This window comes from Phyllostomus discolor, chromosome 9 (assembly GCF_004126475.2).
Source record: "Phyllostomus discolor isolate MPI-MPIP mPhyDis1 chromosome 9, mPhyDis1.pri.v3, whole genome shotgun sequence".
Classification (NCBI taxonomy): Eukaryota; Metazoa; Chordata; class Mammalia; order Chiroptera; family Phyllostomidae; genus Phyllostomus; species Phyllostomus discolor.
Genome location: NC_040911.2, coordinates 8,595,003 through 8,613,550, shown reverse-complemented (window position 1 = coordinate 8,613,550; position 18,548 = coordinate 8,595,003). Strand labels below are relative to the sequence as shown.

At 48.0% G+C, this 18,548-nt stretch overlaps 1 protein-coding gene across 1 annotated transcript in view; it reads left to right on the top strand.

Moving 5' to 3' along the window:
- The first annotated feature begins 13,514 nt into the window (after nucleotides 1–13,514).
- ZCCHC2 (zinc finger CCHC-type containing 2) overlaps nucleotides 13,515–18,548 on the top strand; it is a 46,994-nt gene continuing 41,960 nt past the window's right edge. Inside the window, exon 1 of the mRNA XM_028524947.2 lies at nucleotides 13,515–14,904. Coding sequence (XP_028380748.1) covers nucleotides 13,957–14,904 — 948 coding nt within the window. The 5' untranslated portion in view covers nucleotides 13,515–13,956. The remainder of the gene's footprint in view (nucleotides 14,905–18,548) is intronic.

Here is an 18,548-nt window from a genome sequence, read left to right as displayed (position 1 = left end):
ACAGGACTCCTCTCTTCTGGGTGTGGCATCCTGCCCTCCGGGGTCACACCCCTGGTGGTGGTCATCCCTGTCTCTGGTTCCTGGCTTTGTTGTCCCTTTCTATCGCCATAGGCTCCCTCCGTGACAATGATGGATGCTTGTGTCCTGTGCGAGAAGCCTCGGACCGCTCAGGTGTGTCCCTCAGAGCCATCTTCAGTTTAATGTCTTCCCAGCCTTTCCCCCTTCACCCCGTCACCCACACTGCTTGGGACCCAGTTTGCCTGACCTCGGTGCCTTACAGAAACTCTGGCTGCCACAGGAGCTCCCGTGGGGACAGGAGGGATGTGGCCCTGACTGGGAGGGGACTGGGAGGAAGCAGGGCAGGAATGAGGCCCTGTACCAGTGCAGGAAGCCGGGCCCAATGACTTTCCTTTCCAGCCCTGAGATTCTACGTTTAACACAGGCTGATGTACAGGAGTCCCCTATTTTCACAAGTGAGTGAACTGAGACGCGAAGGGGTTAAGTGACTTCAGCGAGGTCACACAGCTAGTTACACATTTTTATTTCGAGTACAGCTGTCACTTAGGAACATTTAAGACATTTGTTTCCTTTTCTTTTGGTACTTACTGGCTCATAAATGGTTACCTGCTAGGACTCTGTTAAAATCGGGACTTTTTTTTTTTTTTAATAGCACTGCTGGCTAAGTTTCAGTTTCGTTTCATTTTCTGTCCCTTAAGTTTCTGTTTTGTTTCTCAGGATATTCTTTTCCCCTTTTTAGTGGCATTATCTGATCCTGTTTGCTAGAATTGTCCCTTTGTGCCTTTATAACTTGATTAAAATAACACCAGTTATTCCAAGGCAGATATTTCTGAACAGGAAGTTTAAACAGGCTGAGAGCTCAGTGGCGTGCAAATTTAGTCTAGCATTAAGTAAAATGCATGTACTTTATTGGTATCCTAATAGCTGCCCCAGTATCTATGCATCTGTGGCTTAACTTACCCTGTCAGTATATTCCTTGGTGTGAGAAGGCCACCAAAAATCTCTGACCCACTACGCAGCCTAATGTGAGTGAGCCCTATCCAGTATTTCCACCTTCACTGGAAACAGGGCTGATGGAGAACTTCCTGGACTCGCTGGTATTCTGGCCAGAGGTGGAGGAAAGGAGCCTGGGACTCTCTTCATGCGCTCTGCTTCTCGACGCCCTCGCAATCCAAACAGCCCACAAATTCCATGGGACGCTGGAAAGTTTGATGGAAGGACTCAAAATAGTGACCCAGCGGTTAGATCGTTCTTCAGAGTTGACAGCACTCAGGGTGAGAGAGGGGGTGAAGATTGAACTTCTATTTAGACAATGACACATACTTCAGACACTGAATCACTCAGATATGTAAGCTCCAAAAAATGTCTACGTACAACTTGAAGTTTTGGTGTTATCACGTTTGAAATTGCATTGTTTTCTATTCCAGAATTAAAGTAGGCTCCATTTTGGCAACTAGGAAAACAGAAACAATGTAGAAAGATAAGGAAAAGGTGCAATTGTAATGCTGCCATTAACAGGTAACTCCTCGTTCCCTGACTGGGTAGACCAGTTGTTCACAGCGTCGTCCCCATGTGCCAAGGTTGTGGGTTCGATCCCCAGTCGGGGCACACACAAGAATCAACCAATGAATTCACAGACAAGTAGAACAACAAATCCATGTCTCTCTAAAAGGAAAAAATCAATAAATAAAACTTCAAAAAAAATGAAGTCACCTGTTTAATGTAAATGTTCCTGGTAAAATCAGCTACTCACAGGTGTCCGAAGCAAATATTCCATTAAGAGCAGTTTGACACACCTCTAATGTATACAAAAGTATCCCTTATTTTACCTATGCCTCTGAAAGATTCTAGCAGTTCACTAACGTGACTATATTTTGATTGGAAAATCAAGCTTTAATCAGTTTTTTTGACACAGCGGCATAAAGAGGAGTATAACATGTGGTCTGCAGACAACAGGATAGGCAAGAACTACACACAGAAAGGGGAAAACAGGGCTGCTGAACCCCGGGTGGTGAGGGCTGTGGCGGCTCAGGGAGGCGAGACTGGGGGGACAGCGATGGCTGGGAAAGGCAGGCACTTACAGAGTTAAGACTCAGGTAAACAGAGATGAGGTGAGAAGGGCTTTCTAGGCTGGGAAAACAGGACTTACCAGCCTCGTAAGTATTAGAAAGTGAGGAGACAGCAGGCTAGGATTTGCGAGTGCTGCAGACTACATTTGTACACTAAATTCTGATGTCCCTCTTCCTGGCTGGTAGTCGGACAAATTAGTCCGCATTGGCTCGTATAGTTTAGAGCTAGAAGAGACCTAGCTCAGCGCTATGTCTCTCATATCCTACATTTCGCAAAGGAGGAAGTTGACATTCACGAGGGATTAGAAGCTTTAGACGCTAATCCCCAGGACTCTTTCTCCTGGGTCCTACACTCAGGTGTGCCACGTGGGGATCTGATGGAGACCAGGGTTCTTTAATGCTTTATATTTGCATATTCACACACACACATAAACACAGCATTCTTACAGAGCCAGAGAATACAAGGAAAGGGAAATGCAGGGGGGAAATGATTCTGTAGATATAAGGAGGTGACTGAGTTTTGAATAGCTTCAAAGTTTAGTTTCATACCTGTATTAAGTAAGATATTTTGTGTGCAATGATCAATGGTAACTATCAGAACTATCTGTGTCTTGCATATGTAAGTATATTTAAAGAAAATCTACAAATGTAATCATCAGATTAATGAAGCTTTTTCTTGAACCCTTACTAACAGAAGTCACCTGTTACATTTTATAGGCAATGCAACGTAGCCTCAAGCAACTCACAATTAAGCCGAGGGAATAAAAAATGCAGAAAAGTATCTACAAGTGGAAAAGTATTTGATATAGACAACTGTTACATAACTTCTGTTACCTAATCAGTGTCTTGCAAAGAATGGGCACTCAATAAATATTTGCTAAATGAATGAATGAATGAAAGAGAAAAAGACCATTTTTTGGGGGGGAGAGCCATGGGAGAATGGAGATTTAAGCTTGATCCTTGAGGATAGTTAAGATTTAGAACAATGAGGAGGAGATAAGAAATGTCCATACAAGGAATAAAGCAGAAGCCCAATATACCTATTCTTGGCAAGCTAGATAAACATGTTATCTGATCCCTAAAAATTAACTTTCCAAAATAGATAAATGTGGTATAACCAGGCAGGTGAACGTACTCATAGCATAAACTTAACAGTGTACCTCCCCAAGAGGTAACTTTAGGGCAAGAGAAAAATGTATATTCTGAAAGATAGCTCAAATAGTAAATAAACTACCTGTCCTGCAAAAAATAAACAACTAAACAGAAAACACACCCTAAAAACATTTTCCCAATGATATTACTATGAACTCAAACAGTCAGGAATGGGGAATGTATCATTTTCTGAAATGTCTGAAAGACATTAATGACCGGTGATCACATAGTCAAAAAAAAAATGCTGGTGGATGCTAATTCTCTCCTGGTGTAAAAGGTTGTAAGTTCAGTTCTGCAAGGGGGCAAAGGTGTTGCAAATACACGCTGATCACTTACTCTGCACACAGTACCTTTGGCCCAGATCCTCCTCTGCACCTTTCGTACAGCGACAGAATTAGAGTTACTGTTCTAGGCGCTAGTCCCTAAGATGTAGAGGCTTTCTTTCCTCTCTCAAGAACATTAACCCACAAGGTAGACATGTGCTGTTGACAGGCGCAGAACACATGTGAAGAGTTTTTGGTGTGATTTTCTTTCTCCATTAAAAGCATTTGTTTTTTGTTCTTGTTGTTTTTTTTTTAAGATTTATTTATTTATTTTTAGAGAGGGAAGGGAGGGAGAAAGAGAGAGAGAGAGAGACATCAATGTTGCTGGGGGCCGTGGCCCACAACCCTGGCATGTGTGCCCTGGCTGGGAATTGAACCTGCGATACTTTGGTTCGCAGCCTGCGCTCAATCCACTGAGCTATGCCAGCCAGGGCGGTTTTTTTTTTTTTTTTTTTTTAATGAAAAGACGCTTGACAGTTATTGAATCTAAACCCTAAAAGTTGTTTGTGGATGCAGGTAGTAGATAAGTGATGACATAGTGTGAAGGACAGGAAGTGGGGGCTGTGTTTACACACTCCATAAATGGGCAGTGAACCCATATATTACAAGTCGATTAACCTATACATGAACCCAAGCAGCAGTGAATGAACCTATATATCACAAGGTTCCTACATTTTGCACGAAGTGGAAATGACGTCATCTAACGGAAACCGTGAAAAGTTAAGGATGTATATTGTATCCCCACAAAAATCAGGGGCTGTGGGAGAGGGGACGCAGGGGCAGGACCACTGGAATGACTGAGGGAGAAGCATCCCCCAAACTACAGTGTGTAATACGTGAGCCCTGCACGCCTCTGCACACACATGTGCACACTCACACTCCTGCAGTCTCAGGACAACATTGGAAATGCACTGTGTAGCGCCTAGCTGTAGGTAGATACATAGAATTATGGTCTATTTGGAATTTTTCTTTTTTAATAAAAATCTCAGTAGTGAATGTGTGTGGGTTTTAGAGTCAGAAACAAATGGTGAATTTTACTTTAAACTCTCTGGACCCTTTAACTGGAAGTAGGTCACATTATCTAGATGGGATCGTGGTTGAAATCGTGGTTGTAGGGGAGCCAGGTAGGGTTTGGATCACAACCACCTTCTTGTTCAAGACCCTGGGAAACAGCGTCCCCTCTCAGGCTCAGTCTCCTTATCTGCAAAATGCCATGTATCTAAAGAACGCTATGCAGAGCAGAGAGTGCGAATAAAGTGGTTGGTACAATAGAACACAATTCAGGACCCTATCAAGGCTCTTGTGTTGTACTGCTGCTGCGGCTGCTCTGTTCAGAGTGACTCGTGCTTTGCTGTGGAGGAATGCATCTTTTCTCCTGGCTGTTATTTCTTTGCTCCGTCTGACTCCTTCAAGTCATCAGAGTCGGGAACACACTGGACCACAAGGGTTAGGTGGAGCTGGAAATAACGACCGCCATTCCCTGTGTTATTAACGCAGCTCTACTTTTGAGTCACTTGGTGGCTGCACACCCCAACTCATAAGGTCATTGCTGAACGTCACAGGCAGGATGTGCTGGAGAGGCGTGTTGTGGTGCAGCCGACGCCGGAGCTGTCCCAGTGGGGATCCGAAACTAGGATGGTGCCACACGGGCGTTTCCCTCTCTGCCGTTGGACATTTCATGCTTGCGAGACTTCGTGGAAGCAGAGACGGTGCTGGGGGGAGGATTTGGAGAACTGATAATGTGTGTACTTCGTGGAAGCAGAGAGGGTGCTAGGGGGAGGATTTGGAGAATTGATAATGTGTGTGAGTCTTAACTTAGCACCATGTCATCCTTAGCACCATTATGGCTGATTGCCTGAGTCACCAACTGAGACTTAACGACGAAAACCTTTGATGCTACAAGTGGTGATGACACTTTTTAAATGCAAACATTACATGCAAGAAAAATAAACTTTGACTTGAGGTTTAATGGCAAAATAAATATCTTTGAGTATTTCAAGTATAGTCAGACTATGAAACCAATGTTCCGATGTATAGATATGCTCTGAGATAAACACGGCAAAAGAATTGTTTAGTTTAGAGTTGCTTAACTTGTATCCACATAGTTCCATCATAATTGGTTGAAAAGTGAAAAACAAAACAAATTGTTTCTCTACAGTATAAACAAATTGGATGGGTTTTAATGGACTAGTTTTAAATGAATTAAAGAAATTCCTCGTTTATTTAACATGATTTAAATACACTCTTTGTTTTGGAAGTCAATTTTTAAAAATCAAAATCTTTTTAAATCTTACAGAGCATCAGTTGTTTACAGGATTTAAGTAAGAGTGTTTAGTATGTATTTCTCTCTACATAAAGGTTTGTAACCAACCCTCTAAAGTTCATAAGAAACACTTAACATTTTATAGCTTATTTTTAAAAAGTTCTTTCAAACAAATTTTTCCCCAAGAAAGATTAGTGTTCTTCAAATGGTATTGTTTAGATCTAAATGATGACTTACATTTACACGGTGTATAAATTAAAACAGCATGAAAGAACCAGAGAGCAGGTTACTCAAGTCACCGTCCAAGAAAGTGACACTTGTTTACCCGAATGGGTAAGATTCAGGGCGAGTGACCCCTCTAATTACACTTCCAGGGCACTGGCAAACCGGAATGTCAGCGTATTTATTTACAGCGTGGGATATCCCTTCCTTGGGAATGGATTATAGGTCTCCATTCTTCAGGGTACCTGGCCTCCCAGCGTGAAGTCACGGGAAGCTGAATTGCTAACCAAACGACGGCGGAATCCTGACTCGGAATCACAGTGTGACAGCGGCGTGGTCTCAGGGATTGTCCATGAGGGCGAGGGGAAAACCCCAAGGACCACGTCTTCTCTGGGACAGCGTGTGTTTCCAGCGATGGAAGCCTCATGCCCACCAGGTACAGTGGCCGTTTCCATGGAAAAGTTTGCACCAGCCTTAAACGCAGGGACTGTCCATGTTCCCTAGGGTAGGTTACAAGCAGTTTCTTTAAATCACTTTCGAAAGATCTAAAAATTTAATTAAGATGATTTAATTATAAGGCACTCCACATGGAACTCTATCCTTGTGGCGCTTCCCCGTGATTTTGTGACGTCTGGTTCCGGAGAGATTGCTTTGCTCCCTTCCTCAGGAATGTTTCTGCCTGAGGATGACCTTGCCCTTGTCTGGCTGTGCCCCAGGTTTCCTGCAGAACAAGACAAGGAGCTAACTCTTGGGACGCCTTCTGACGCTGCCAGCCATTACCAGGTGATTCTAATCCCTCCGGTCTCTGATTTTTTAAAAGACCAATATATGGAGGTAACAAATTCAAAAAACCAAATCTCCATGAAGCCTCTATGTTCCTTTGACTTATCTCACTGTTCTATTTCACGTAGAGTTCCAAGAAGACCTTGATTAATCTTTTGACCCATGTACCAAACCAGTTAAACAACTTTAAATATGTTCAACGGCATTCACAAACTTAATAATTTTTTTTTTTTTAAATTCATCCTATGGGTGTGTACTTGTGATCTCCATTTTCCCACTGTATTTTGAAAAAAAAAATACTTCATTTACAGCAAGACGAAGTGGTAAAAAGTTCACCCACAGAACCTTTACCTGCATTTGCCTAATGTTAATCTTTTGCCACATTTGCTTTATTTATCTACATATAATTTCTCTAGTTAAAAAGTAAGTTATAAATATGACAGTTCAACCTTTGTGGCTTCAGCACGTACCAACTAGAAACAAGAGAATTTTCCTGTACATCCACCATGTCATTATGTCACCTGAAACGGTTCGCACTGATAGTGACTGTGTCTGGTAAGATGTCCATATCCAAATACACCTAATTATCCCCAAAATGCCTTTTAGACTTTTTTTTTACTGGTTTGTGTAACCCAGGATCCGATCATAGCTGATGACTTCCATTTGGTCGCCGTGTCTCTTTATTTTCCTTTAGTTGAGCACAGTCCCCCGCCAGTGTTTGCTTTCATGATGTTGATATTTTCAAAGACTGTCTTCTAGAATGTTCCGCAGTCCAGATTTGCCTTGTTTCCTCGTGACTAGATGCAGTGTAAACATTTGAGCAAAACTATTGCACGTACTTTCAGTGACATCCATGACAGGGGGAAGAGTAGTCAATTACCCTGTTGGTAATGCTGATTGTGATCCATCAGATTCATCCGTGTAAAAGTACCTTCCCCCCCTTTAACTATGGCATCTCCTGAAAACCTGTGAATGCTTCCCCTCCAACAGCTCTGCACCCGGTGCCGAAAATGCCTCAGTCATTACATTGGGTGGTTGCAAAACTCTCCTTTTCTTCTACATTTTTTAGTTGGCATTCTTCTGTAAAGAACAGCTTTCCCTGCACCCTCTTCCTTGCCTTTTTCTGTGAGAACCCCTATGGACTTAGATTCTTTTTTTATTCACTCGTACCACCTTATTCTTTCTGATAACTCAAATTCTGCCTGATCTGGCCCAGGGAGCTGCTTCGTGTAGCGTTGATTAGCTTGTGTGTCCTTTCGGCATATCCCAGTCTTTCAGGAATTCTGAACCAACTGGCAAGAAGCATGGGCTCCCCTTACTGGGTTACTGATCAAGGTCTCTCCGGCAGAACTGGTGAAGGTGTCCCCCAAGCCACAGAGGATCTTTAGAGAAAGCTGGATACTTAATTTAACAAATACCAGGTTTCTTTTATGAAGGCAAAAGAGTAATCGATAATGGGTTTAAGCTGGGTTGACAACAGCTCACCAAGACTTTGATGTAACCAGGTCCTTAAAGAACATGAACCCAGCAAATTCCATCCCAGAGAACACTGCTGGAGCAGTGGTTATTTTTCTATCTAGCGAGCCGACCTTCCAGGACGTCCATCCCTGGGTCCCTAGAAGGCCATGTTGTCTTTTGGGGGAGAGGGCACCTGTGTTTTTGAACAGCTGGGCAAAAGGTCTGTTTGCAGACCTCCCGCAGCCCCAGGCAGGTGCCGAATGGCATCTGGCTCCTCAATTTAACCCCAGCCAGAAGATTTTCTAAACCAAACCACTTTAGAATCAAGTTTTTTTTTTTTTTCCCTGGTCAGGCTTCAAAGATTTGTTGGATTTCAGGGTTTATCCAAAAATTGAATGGACAAGTGGTAGAACTCAGGCACCTGGTTCATCTAAGTCCCTAAGAACGCTTCTGACACAGGGAACCCCAGCTCCAGGGAGACGCTGAAGCTAACCCAGTGCTAACCTTCCCCAGGTGTGCCTACACCACGGATGGACGTGGATTCCCAGCTTATCAGTAGGAATGTTGTCACAGCATTGATTGGTTTCTATCTCAAATCTGTCTTGTGGGGTGTTTTTGTAACCTTACAAAAACTTAAAAAAAATTTTTTTAATATGCAGTTAATTTTTTCTAAAGGTGTATATCCATGAATAATTTACCTGTGCTTTTTGTAACCCCTTTAGGCGAGCTTTTTCATTGTAATCTTTAAAAACGACTTAAGGAAGCATTTGAGATCTTGCTTCCTGGCAATGGTTCCAGTTTCAACTCAAATAAACTCATGAACATTCTCTGAAAAATAAAATTAAAAAACCAATATAATGTTGAATATCTCTTAAATGTATGCTCTAACTAAACGAAAATATGTGATCCCACTGAACAAAAATTTATTTATTTATTTTATTATTATTATTTTTAAGATAACAGTAGTTCCTTTCAGCATATTGCTTTTATTTCTGGGGAGTAGGTGACACTGACAGAAGCAACACTGATGAAAGAACTTGATAGTACATGAGGCATTCTGTTAAGTCTATTGTCATAGACAAAATGGCCACTGGAAATAAGGTTAGATTCCTAACAGTCTTGTCCAGTGAAGGTAAATAATTGCCATATTTATGCTGCAAAAAAACCCCTGATGTAATCAACATCGTATCATCAGCTAGATGGGTTTTTTAAATGTTATTTTAATCATTGTTCAAGTACAGTTTTCTCCCTTTTACTCCCATCCCAGCCCACCCACCCAACCCTCCCCACTTCCCTCCCGTTACCACCCTCCCCCTAGTTTTTGTCCATGTGTCCTTTAAATTTGCTCCTGTAAACCCTTCCCATTCTCCCCTGAAATTCCCTCTTCTCTCCCCTCTGGTCACTGTCAGTAAAAATTTATTTTTGAGGAACCTTAAACCCATGACAATTCAAGTGATCAAAACTACAGATAGCAAGTACAATGACATCACACACTGGTTGGTCGCTTCCCCTCATCGTGTTTCCCTTCCTCCTTTCCAGCAGCTCTGGGCTGTGGGCCGGTGGGGGGCGGGGCCCACAGCAGTCCGAAGAAGCTGACTCCACTTATCTGGTTCCAGTGAATGACTGGGAAATGGGGGCTTGTGACCCAAGCCAATTCAGTTAGAATGAATCTCAGGATGCGTCTGGCTTGGGACACACACGTTTTCCCTTCCCTGCTCGATAGGAACAAGGATTGCAGTGATCCCAGGAGCTGCTGGCAGTTACTTTTGGTTCCTGGAGTATTATTCAACTGTTTGTTTATTCAACAAACATCTACTGTGTCCCAGAGATCAAAATATGAAATTGAGTAAGCCACAGCCACTGTGGTAAAGATATTTATATTCTCAGGGAGAAAAGAGGCAGGGAGGTGCAATGGGAAAGGGAGCAAGCAGGTCAACATTCACGGGAGACAAATTCTCGGGATAAATCCGATGGGCTGATTCAGGATGTAGAAGTGGCTGTATCTGGGTATCCTTTTTATTGAGTTGATATCATTATGAGTCTGCTCCGAACCATCCAATTAACCGTGGCTTTAGTGAAATTTCTTGCAGTAACCCAGCTGCAACAGGGAAGGTCTCCTCAATCCTCAATCACTGGATACTGTCTTAACTCAAGGTATAACCTTAACTTGAAAACAGTCTTCTGGCCCCATATAAATGTTTGGACAGTGATGTCAATAATAACATCCTCATTGTTAAAGTGGCAAGTAAGACATAGCGTATTGAATATGCGTTAAATATCATCTAGGGACAAGAAGCAATAGCATACCCACCGTTACCACTTTAACACTACCCAGCCCATCTGAATGATTAGACAGGTAATATACAGGTGGGTCCAGTGGGAGGAATATCTTCCTAGGGCATCTTATTAGAATCTGCTGGGTAGTGTTTCCCAACTAAACACACCTGCACCTCACGCTGGGATTTCCAGGTGGGCCCCTGCCTGAAAAGCACTGCAACAGTATATCACCTCCACTGAAGGCATTCTCTCTTCCTTACCTTAGGGTGGGAAAAATCACTGAGGCCTCATCTACTGAGTTGCAGTATTAAGAGAGGGCTTCGAAACAATGCACTGGAGGAAAAAGAGCAAATTGTCCAGCCCATGGTTGATAACCAGAATCATAAAACCATGTATAAATGAAGTCTGCTCAGAAAGTATCCAGCCATGTACTATGAAAAAGAGACATTTATTGAAGAAGACACTAGAAACATTGTGCATAGGACAATGAGGTCTCAGTCCCCTTCAGAGTAGGCACCTTGGGACCTCACACAGTTCTCCTAGTTTCTTCCACTGTCCCAAACACGGCGGAATCCTTTGTTGGAATCGCCATTAGCTGCCCTGTCGTATTTTCCTGAATCTCATTGATAGTCTGAAATCACTTCCCTTTCAAAGGTGATTTTAGTTTTGGGAAAAGCCAGAAGTTGTAGGGCAGCAAATCTGGGCTGAAGAGGGGTCTGAGTCACCTGGGTGATTTGACGTTTTGCCAAAACTCTGCACCAGACGTGACGCAAGAGCAGGCATGTTGTGGTGCTGAAGCTGCCAGTCGCCAGTTGCCCATAGCGGCGGCCTTCTGCATCACTTGCATAGTTTCCACAGAGGAATGTTCAAGCTTAATGCAAAATTTGAGGTAGATCTGTTGTTCTACTTGCTCAGTCGTTTTGAATGGGACAGCCACACAGTACACATGCTCACTCAATGGCGTCTACAGTCCCCACTGACTAGTACAGTGAAGTATCATTGTTCACGCATGCGCATTCCAGTCCACTCTCCTTGGCTGCCAGGTTACAGCGATGTCGCGCAGACCATTCTCATTACGTTAACAATGGCTGGACTTTTCCTGGACAGACCTTGTATATCATGTGTATGTAGGAGCTACGATCAGTGCATTTCCTAACACTGGCCGAAGATGTAAGGAGGGATAGTCATCACCATCAAATCCATACCTGAATTCTGACATAAAACTTAGGGATCAAGTGTTGTGGAGAGATCATTCACACCAATGGCTTCTTATTGCCACGGGAAATGTAAAGACCTTTTGCCGGGGGGTCACATACAAAAATCACCCAGAGGTAAAATACTAGCTTACTACACAAAATACCCCTGTCCAGATAGGGGACCCACTATGGACCTGTGAATGTCTAGCAAGAGTAATATTATGTGTTGCCTGAAGTATTGCACCCTGTGCTTTAGAGAAATGTGGGAATAGCAGGTGACACGGGGTAGGAGATTACAGGGCAGCTGAAATGGATAGTGAAAAAGAACTGTTAAACGTCTTTGTAAATTTTTCTCCTGATTTTACGGATCTCTACAATTACATTCCAAGAATGCAAGAGAATGGCAAAGTACATGAAAGCATGGCTTTCATACACAGGGTGGGGCAACTGCCAGTCTCAAATGTGTTGAAACTAATTGTCTCCTCATTTGATCGATGAAACTGATTGAGGCTTCAGTCCAGCCTTTTACTAAATTTTAAATTAGCCTCCCAACAGACTTCTGATATTTTAGAAAAGAGTAGCAATGATTCTTATTTTTTTTTACCATGTCCCTACTATGTAGCTACAGTAGGGCTTCTCAATTTAAAACATTAGTTGTTTTTTTTTTTTAATCACCCTTTAAAATCAGCCCTCACAAGATCCAGGTGGGTCTTAATATTTTGGACTATATTGCTTAAAAAAAAAAAAGGCAAGTGGTGCCAGTGATCTATTTCGGAAGTCTTCAAACTTTAAAAATGTAACAAAGCTTAACTAGTTGAAAGCCTGTCAAGGTGGTAGCTTCCTAGGTTCCTCAAGTCACAGGGAGGTCACACGGGCACGCTATTCAAAATGCCAGCGTCGGGCACACAAGCGTTCCCTGGCAAATAAAATGATTCCCCAAAGATGAAAGGTCGGGGGAACGGTTTCTTTGGCCAAACTGTCGTGGGGGCAGTTTTCCAAGAGCGTTACACACCAGGGGCAACCGTTAGGCCGAGGGCAGCCGCGACCAGCGCGACCCTCCCCGGCGCAGAGGCCGTGGGCTCCCTCCGGTCCGGCCGCCTCTGCGCCCCTCGGGCCGCGCGTCGCCGCCTCCGCACCGTGCAGCGTGGGCGCTCGCCCAGGACCCAGGTGTCTGGTTCGGGCCCGCCCCCCCAACCAAGGTCACAAGCCTGCTGCCCGCGGGGGTCCGCGATCCTCAACGCAGAGTCCGCACGACCGACCCTTGTCAAGTTGGGGTGGGAGTTAACCCATTGCCGACTTCCAGAAGGCCGACCGGGCTGTAGGAGCCGGGAGGAGGTCCCGCTGGGGTTAGCGCTCTCAATGACCAGGGACCCCCCGCCCCCCTTCCCGGGGACTCGCTCTCCGCGCCCGCCACGCGCAGGCGGAGGTGGGGCGGTGGCCCAAGCCAAGGGCAGAGCGCTGTATTAGTAGTCCAAAGTGGGGCTAGGGCCCATGGAAAAGGTTCAGTTCCTCACTCCCCTCCAATCACGTGCGACCCGCACGCTCTTCGCCCCGCGCGGGCTCACCTAGCTGCCGCCCCACAGTCCCACCCGCGACCACCCACCGGCTGCCACCACCCAGACCTTAAGACCACGCGGAAACTGCCGACAGGGAGGCGGCCGGGCAGCAGTTGGGCGTGGCTTCTCCGAGAGAGGCGTCCCCTGGGGGCGGGGAGACCTACGCAACCGTCGGCTCCGACCGCTGATTGGCTGAGGGGTCTGAGCGGAGCCCACAAGCGTCTCCACCCGGCACGGCCTCCTCTCCTCGTCTCTCAGCTGCTCCGTCCGCTCCGGCTCGCGAGGGAACCGCTCCAGCGCCACCGCACCCAGCACGCTGAGGACGACAGGACCGCGGAAGGTGGAAGGAGGACCCGCTCGCTCGCTCGCTCCCAGCCGCACCCGGGATCCGAGGTCCGGAGCGGAGGCCGGGGGGAGGAGCCGCCGCGGGCACGCCCCGCCCCCGGCCCGGGAAGACGACTCCCGCGACCCCGCCGGCCGGCCACCGCCCCCTCCGCCGGCGGAGACCCGCCCCTGATCCTCCCCCGGCGGCATGGAGGAGCCCTGCTCCTGACGGCCGCGCCGCGCCTCGGCCTCCGCCCCTCGGCCCGGCCCCTCCCGCCCGCCTCCGCTCGCATGTCCGCGCCGCCTTAGCCGAGGATGCTGAGGATGAAGCTCCCGCTGAAGCCGACGCACCCCGTGGAGCCGCCGCCCGAGGCGGAGGAGCCCGAAGCGGATGCGCGGCCAGGGACTAAGGCGCCGCCGCGGGTCCGCCGCCGCGACTGCCGCCCCACGCCGCCGCCGCCGCCTCCCGCGGGCCCGTCGCGGGCCCCCCCGCCGCCGCCGCCGCCGCCGCCCCGGGGGCTCGGGCCGCCTGTTGCTGGCGGAGCCGCGGCGGGGATGGGCATGCCGGGCGGCGGCGGCAGCGGGCCCGCGGCGGCGCTGCGCGAGCAGGAGCGGGTGTACGAGTGGTTCGGGCTGGTGCTGGGCTCGGCGCAGCGCCTGGAGTTCATGTGCGGGCTGCTGGACCTGTGCAACCCGCTGGAGCTGCGCTTCCTCGGCTCGTGCTTGGAGGACCTGGCGCGCAAGGACTATCACTACCTGCGAGACTCGGAGGCCAAGGCCAACGGCCTCTCGGACCCGGGGCCGCTGACCGACTTCCGAGAGCCCGCCGTACGCTCGCGGCTCATCGTCTACCTGGCGCTCCTGGGCTCGGAGAACCGTGAGGCCGCCGGCCGCCTGCACCGCCTCCTGCCCCAGGTGGACTCGGTGCTCAGGAGCCTTTGCGCGGCCCGGGGCGAGGGCTCGCGGGGCGGCGCGGACGGCGAGCGCGGAGAGGACGGGGTGGGCGAGGAGAACGCCGAGAAGGACGGCTCCGGCCCGGAAGGCAGCGGCGCCGAGTCCCGGGCCGGCGATGGGCTGGGCTTCAGGGCCCAGGAGGAACTGCTGCTGCTCTTCACCATGGCTTCGCTGCATCCGGCGTTCTCCTTCCACCAGCGGGTCACCCTGAGGGAGCACCTGGAGAGGCTCCGCAGCGCGCTCCGCCGGGGCCCCGAGGATGCGGAGGTGGAGGTGGAGCCGTGCAACTTTGCCGGCCCCAGGGCCCAGGTAGGGCGCGCGAGCCTCCCAGCCCTCGCGGGGCAGTCACCGCCCCGGCGGCCTCCCGGGCCTGGCTTTGGGGTACCCCTCGGCCGAGCCTGAGCGGCGCAGGTGGCCCCGAATCCCCACCCCATCCCCGTAGTACTAATCTCCGTTTGGCTGGGCCGCCTCAGTTCCACTCACCCCCCCCCCCCCCCCCCCCGCGGCACACAGAGGCACCCGCCATAACAGAATGCTCTAGAAGTCTCTTCCGTAAAGGAGTTGCCACGGAAAACGTGGTACTCTTGCCCCGCCCCCTCCCCGGTTGAAGGGTCTTGGGGCATTTTGGCTTTGAGCATCTCGGTCCCTAGGTGCGGGGAAAGGCGGAGAGCTGGAGGAGCCGGTGTGCGCGCCGCAGTCTGGCCACTGGCGGAGCCTCGCCTCTCTCGCGGTCTGACGCTGCTCGCACGTTTCCCAGCTCTGCCTTAACGGCTCGGCCGAGTGCCCTAAGGTGCGCTCCCCACGTGCGCCTGTCTGGCGCAAAGGGCTTTTTTTTTTTTTTTTTTTTGTGCTGTGTGCCTGCACTACAAAGGGTCGTAAGAGTCTTTGGCTCTTGCTGATAGAACTTGATTTCCAGAAGAAATCAAAGTGGAGACCTGCGAATTGACTCCAAGTAGTTAAGTAGCAGCGCTGCTTGCCTGGGTAAGGGACCTCTCCTACGGCGGGCTGGTTATACCTTTACCTCTGGCATAACCTGCTTCTAACGGACTGCAGCAGTGCCTCCACATTTGGGCCCGGGGATATTTGTTGGGCCTTTACTATAGACGTAGGAGTTATTTCCTAAAAAGTTATTAAACACCAAAGTGTAGGAAATGAGAGTCCAGATAGGTCACTTGTCGCAGACATTAAGATAACATTTTTATACAGCCGTGAGAGCATCTTAATGATAACGTGGGTCCCATATAAAGTCCTTGAGCGTGACAATTGAATGGAGGAGGGAGAAGCTTTCACAGTAAAAACTATGTGCAATAAGCTCATTTCTATGGTTCACACTTATTTAAAAGGTATTAATTTGGATGCCTTACTTTTCAGTTTGGGTGGTTTCCAGACTTGGTATATTGTAAGAGCCCCCCACCCCACCCCACCCCTCCCCCCTGGAAAGTTAATTGAACTCATTATATCTGCTGTCACTCAGTACCCTGGAGCTAAAACTGGACACTGTTTATCTAGTGACTTGTGGACTTTACCCATAGAATCCAGGAAATAGGGGTCTAGAGGGTATTTCGTGGTAATACAGGCTGAGCCCCTCCTTTTTAAAACGAGGCTTCTGTGAAGTAACTAACTCAATTTTGGGATATAATATCAAACTCAGATGTAGTAATGCCTACTTTTCTTAGCTTGAAATTTTACCGTACAGTGTTTACTAGCAGCATGCAACTGTGTATAGTGATGGTAAAAACCCTTTCAATTTTTCAGTCTACTCATGGAAATAATTCAGAACAGTTCTATATGCCACTGCCATTCAGTTTAGGAAAGAAAGCCTGCACTTGGGGGCAATGCTTATATCTTTTTTTTTTTTAAATTTCTTGATATAGCTTCTATTGTAAAGATAACCTTAGATTATAATAATGAAAATGGAACCGTTTATATTATTCCATTCATATCATTAAAGCAAGGGTAACCAATTTCTGATTTAATAGCTAGGAGTCTTTTTTTCCTTTCCCCCTTTTAAAATTTTGCGTATTGTTGCAAGTGTTGGAAGGCGACTAGGTATGGGGGAGATGCGTGCACACCAGAGTCGGAAGATTTTGATCCTGACTGCAGTGTGGTGTGCGGCCTTTGCTGGCGCCCAGGGAACGCTGGGCGGAGTGGAGAGAGTCAGGCTGGGCGTGCCGCCGCTACTTTCAGTAGTGTCCAGTGCTGCGGCCACGAGCTGCCGTGGGGGAAGAGACCACCGGGGATGCAGGGACTGTGTGGGCCGCTGAAGGCTATTTCTGGACACTGGTGATGCGTTCTATGCTGTTCCCCAGCAGTGGCTGGCAGTCACCGTAACCAGTCACTTGCATCTCGCTAAGCTGCGACGGGCCCGCATTTTCTGCTTGTGAGCGTGGACGCCGGGTCCCCCAGCTGTGCCATGCTCTGGCCTTGAAGACATTTCTGCCTCTGTTTCCAGGGTGTCGCTCCAGAAGCCGCGGGCGGGGTGGATGGCATTCCATCCCGGTTCGCTGTGGCCCAACCCCGCTGTTCTTGACCTCCCGCCGGTGACCCCGGGTGGGGAGCGCTCACCTTGGAGTCTGCAGGGAGGTGCCCCAGTCTCTTACGTCCTCCGTGCGTCCTTCGTGCGTCAGCGCACAGGCGGGCTGGGGGCTGTGCGGGCCGGGGGGCACTGCGGGCGCAGTCACGGTCATGCGCTGCCCGCGACTGCGGGCCCATCTCGAGGGGGCCCCTCCCTCCCCCTGTCCTGCAAGATGGCGGCAGCGCGCAGCCCACGTGACTGTTGACTGGCACGCCGGCCCCGCCCCGGGGGGCTGGCCGAGGGTGGGGCGTTTCCGGGGTGTCCCCTCCGGCGGGCAAGGCCCCTGGAAGGCAAAGGGGGGACTCGAGTTGCCCCGGAAGTAACCTTTAGATACATGGGTCTTCTTGCGTAGGAATGAGTCCGTTTCTTGCTACTATCTCAGCGTCATCCGTGCCGAGTGGGTCAAGTAGAACTGGGCGTTTGACTTTTCTGTGTTAGAGTCGAGCGGCCCGAAATAGTGTTCCTGGCTCTTTCAAGACCTGTATTCCGTGCCGCGTGTACAGCAGCTTCTCTTAAAAAATTTTAAAAATCATTTTTACAGGTAGAACAGGTGCTTTAACGCGAATTTTATATTAATTACATGCTTTCCAGTTGACTGGGCTTAGCAGCTGTTGAGTGGCACACCATGATTACAGCGTTAATAGCTGAGGTGACAAGTTCACAGACTTGGCCGCTAGAATGGACCTACCGGGTTGGTTTAGAAAGCGAGAGGAGGATTAAACAAGCCTGTTTCTCATGGTAACATGTATAGAGTTGTGTGTGATTCGGATGGTTTTAGAGTAAATGTTACACTGGGTGGTAACTAAGTGTTGGCATTGCTTTTTGAAGACTTGGGTTCTTCATACCTGTTGTTGACTTCCAGTCACTTGCATAAAATTCAACCAACAGGTCAGTGGGCAGTAGTGAAAATACTTATTAACAGCGTACCGGGAAGTTTGGGTGATTGATGTAGTTACATGTTAAGAAAGTTACAGACTACATACATACCATAACTGAAAAGACCTGGTTTTGAAAGTGGGTCCTTCCTTGTTTGGACCCCAAACTGTGAATGATGTGTTAGCAACAGCAGCGCCCCATGTCCCCCCAAAACCCCTGCATAAATATTTTTAAAGGTAACAGTTTTGTGTGTGGGGGGGGTTGTTTTGTTGAAAAGAGAAAAGACAGACCAGCCTTTTCTCTTTGAATGTCTAAAGACACTTGTTAACTGTTTGTGAAGATGAATGTTAAGATTGTGGAGACTTAACCCCCAATTAGCAACACAAAGGTGAAAAAAGCATAGTGGTTAGTGCTTAATGTCGTAGGTGTGGCTCTGTCTGTCTGGAGATTGTGTTTTCACTGTCCTCAAAAGGTGGTTACTTGGCCCGGAGTAGTGATGTTG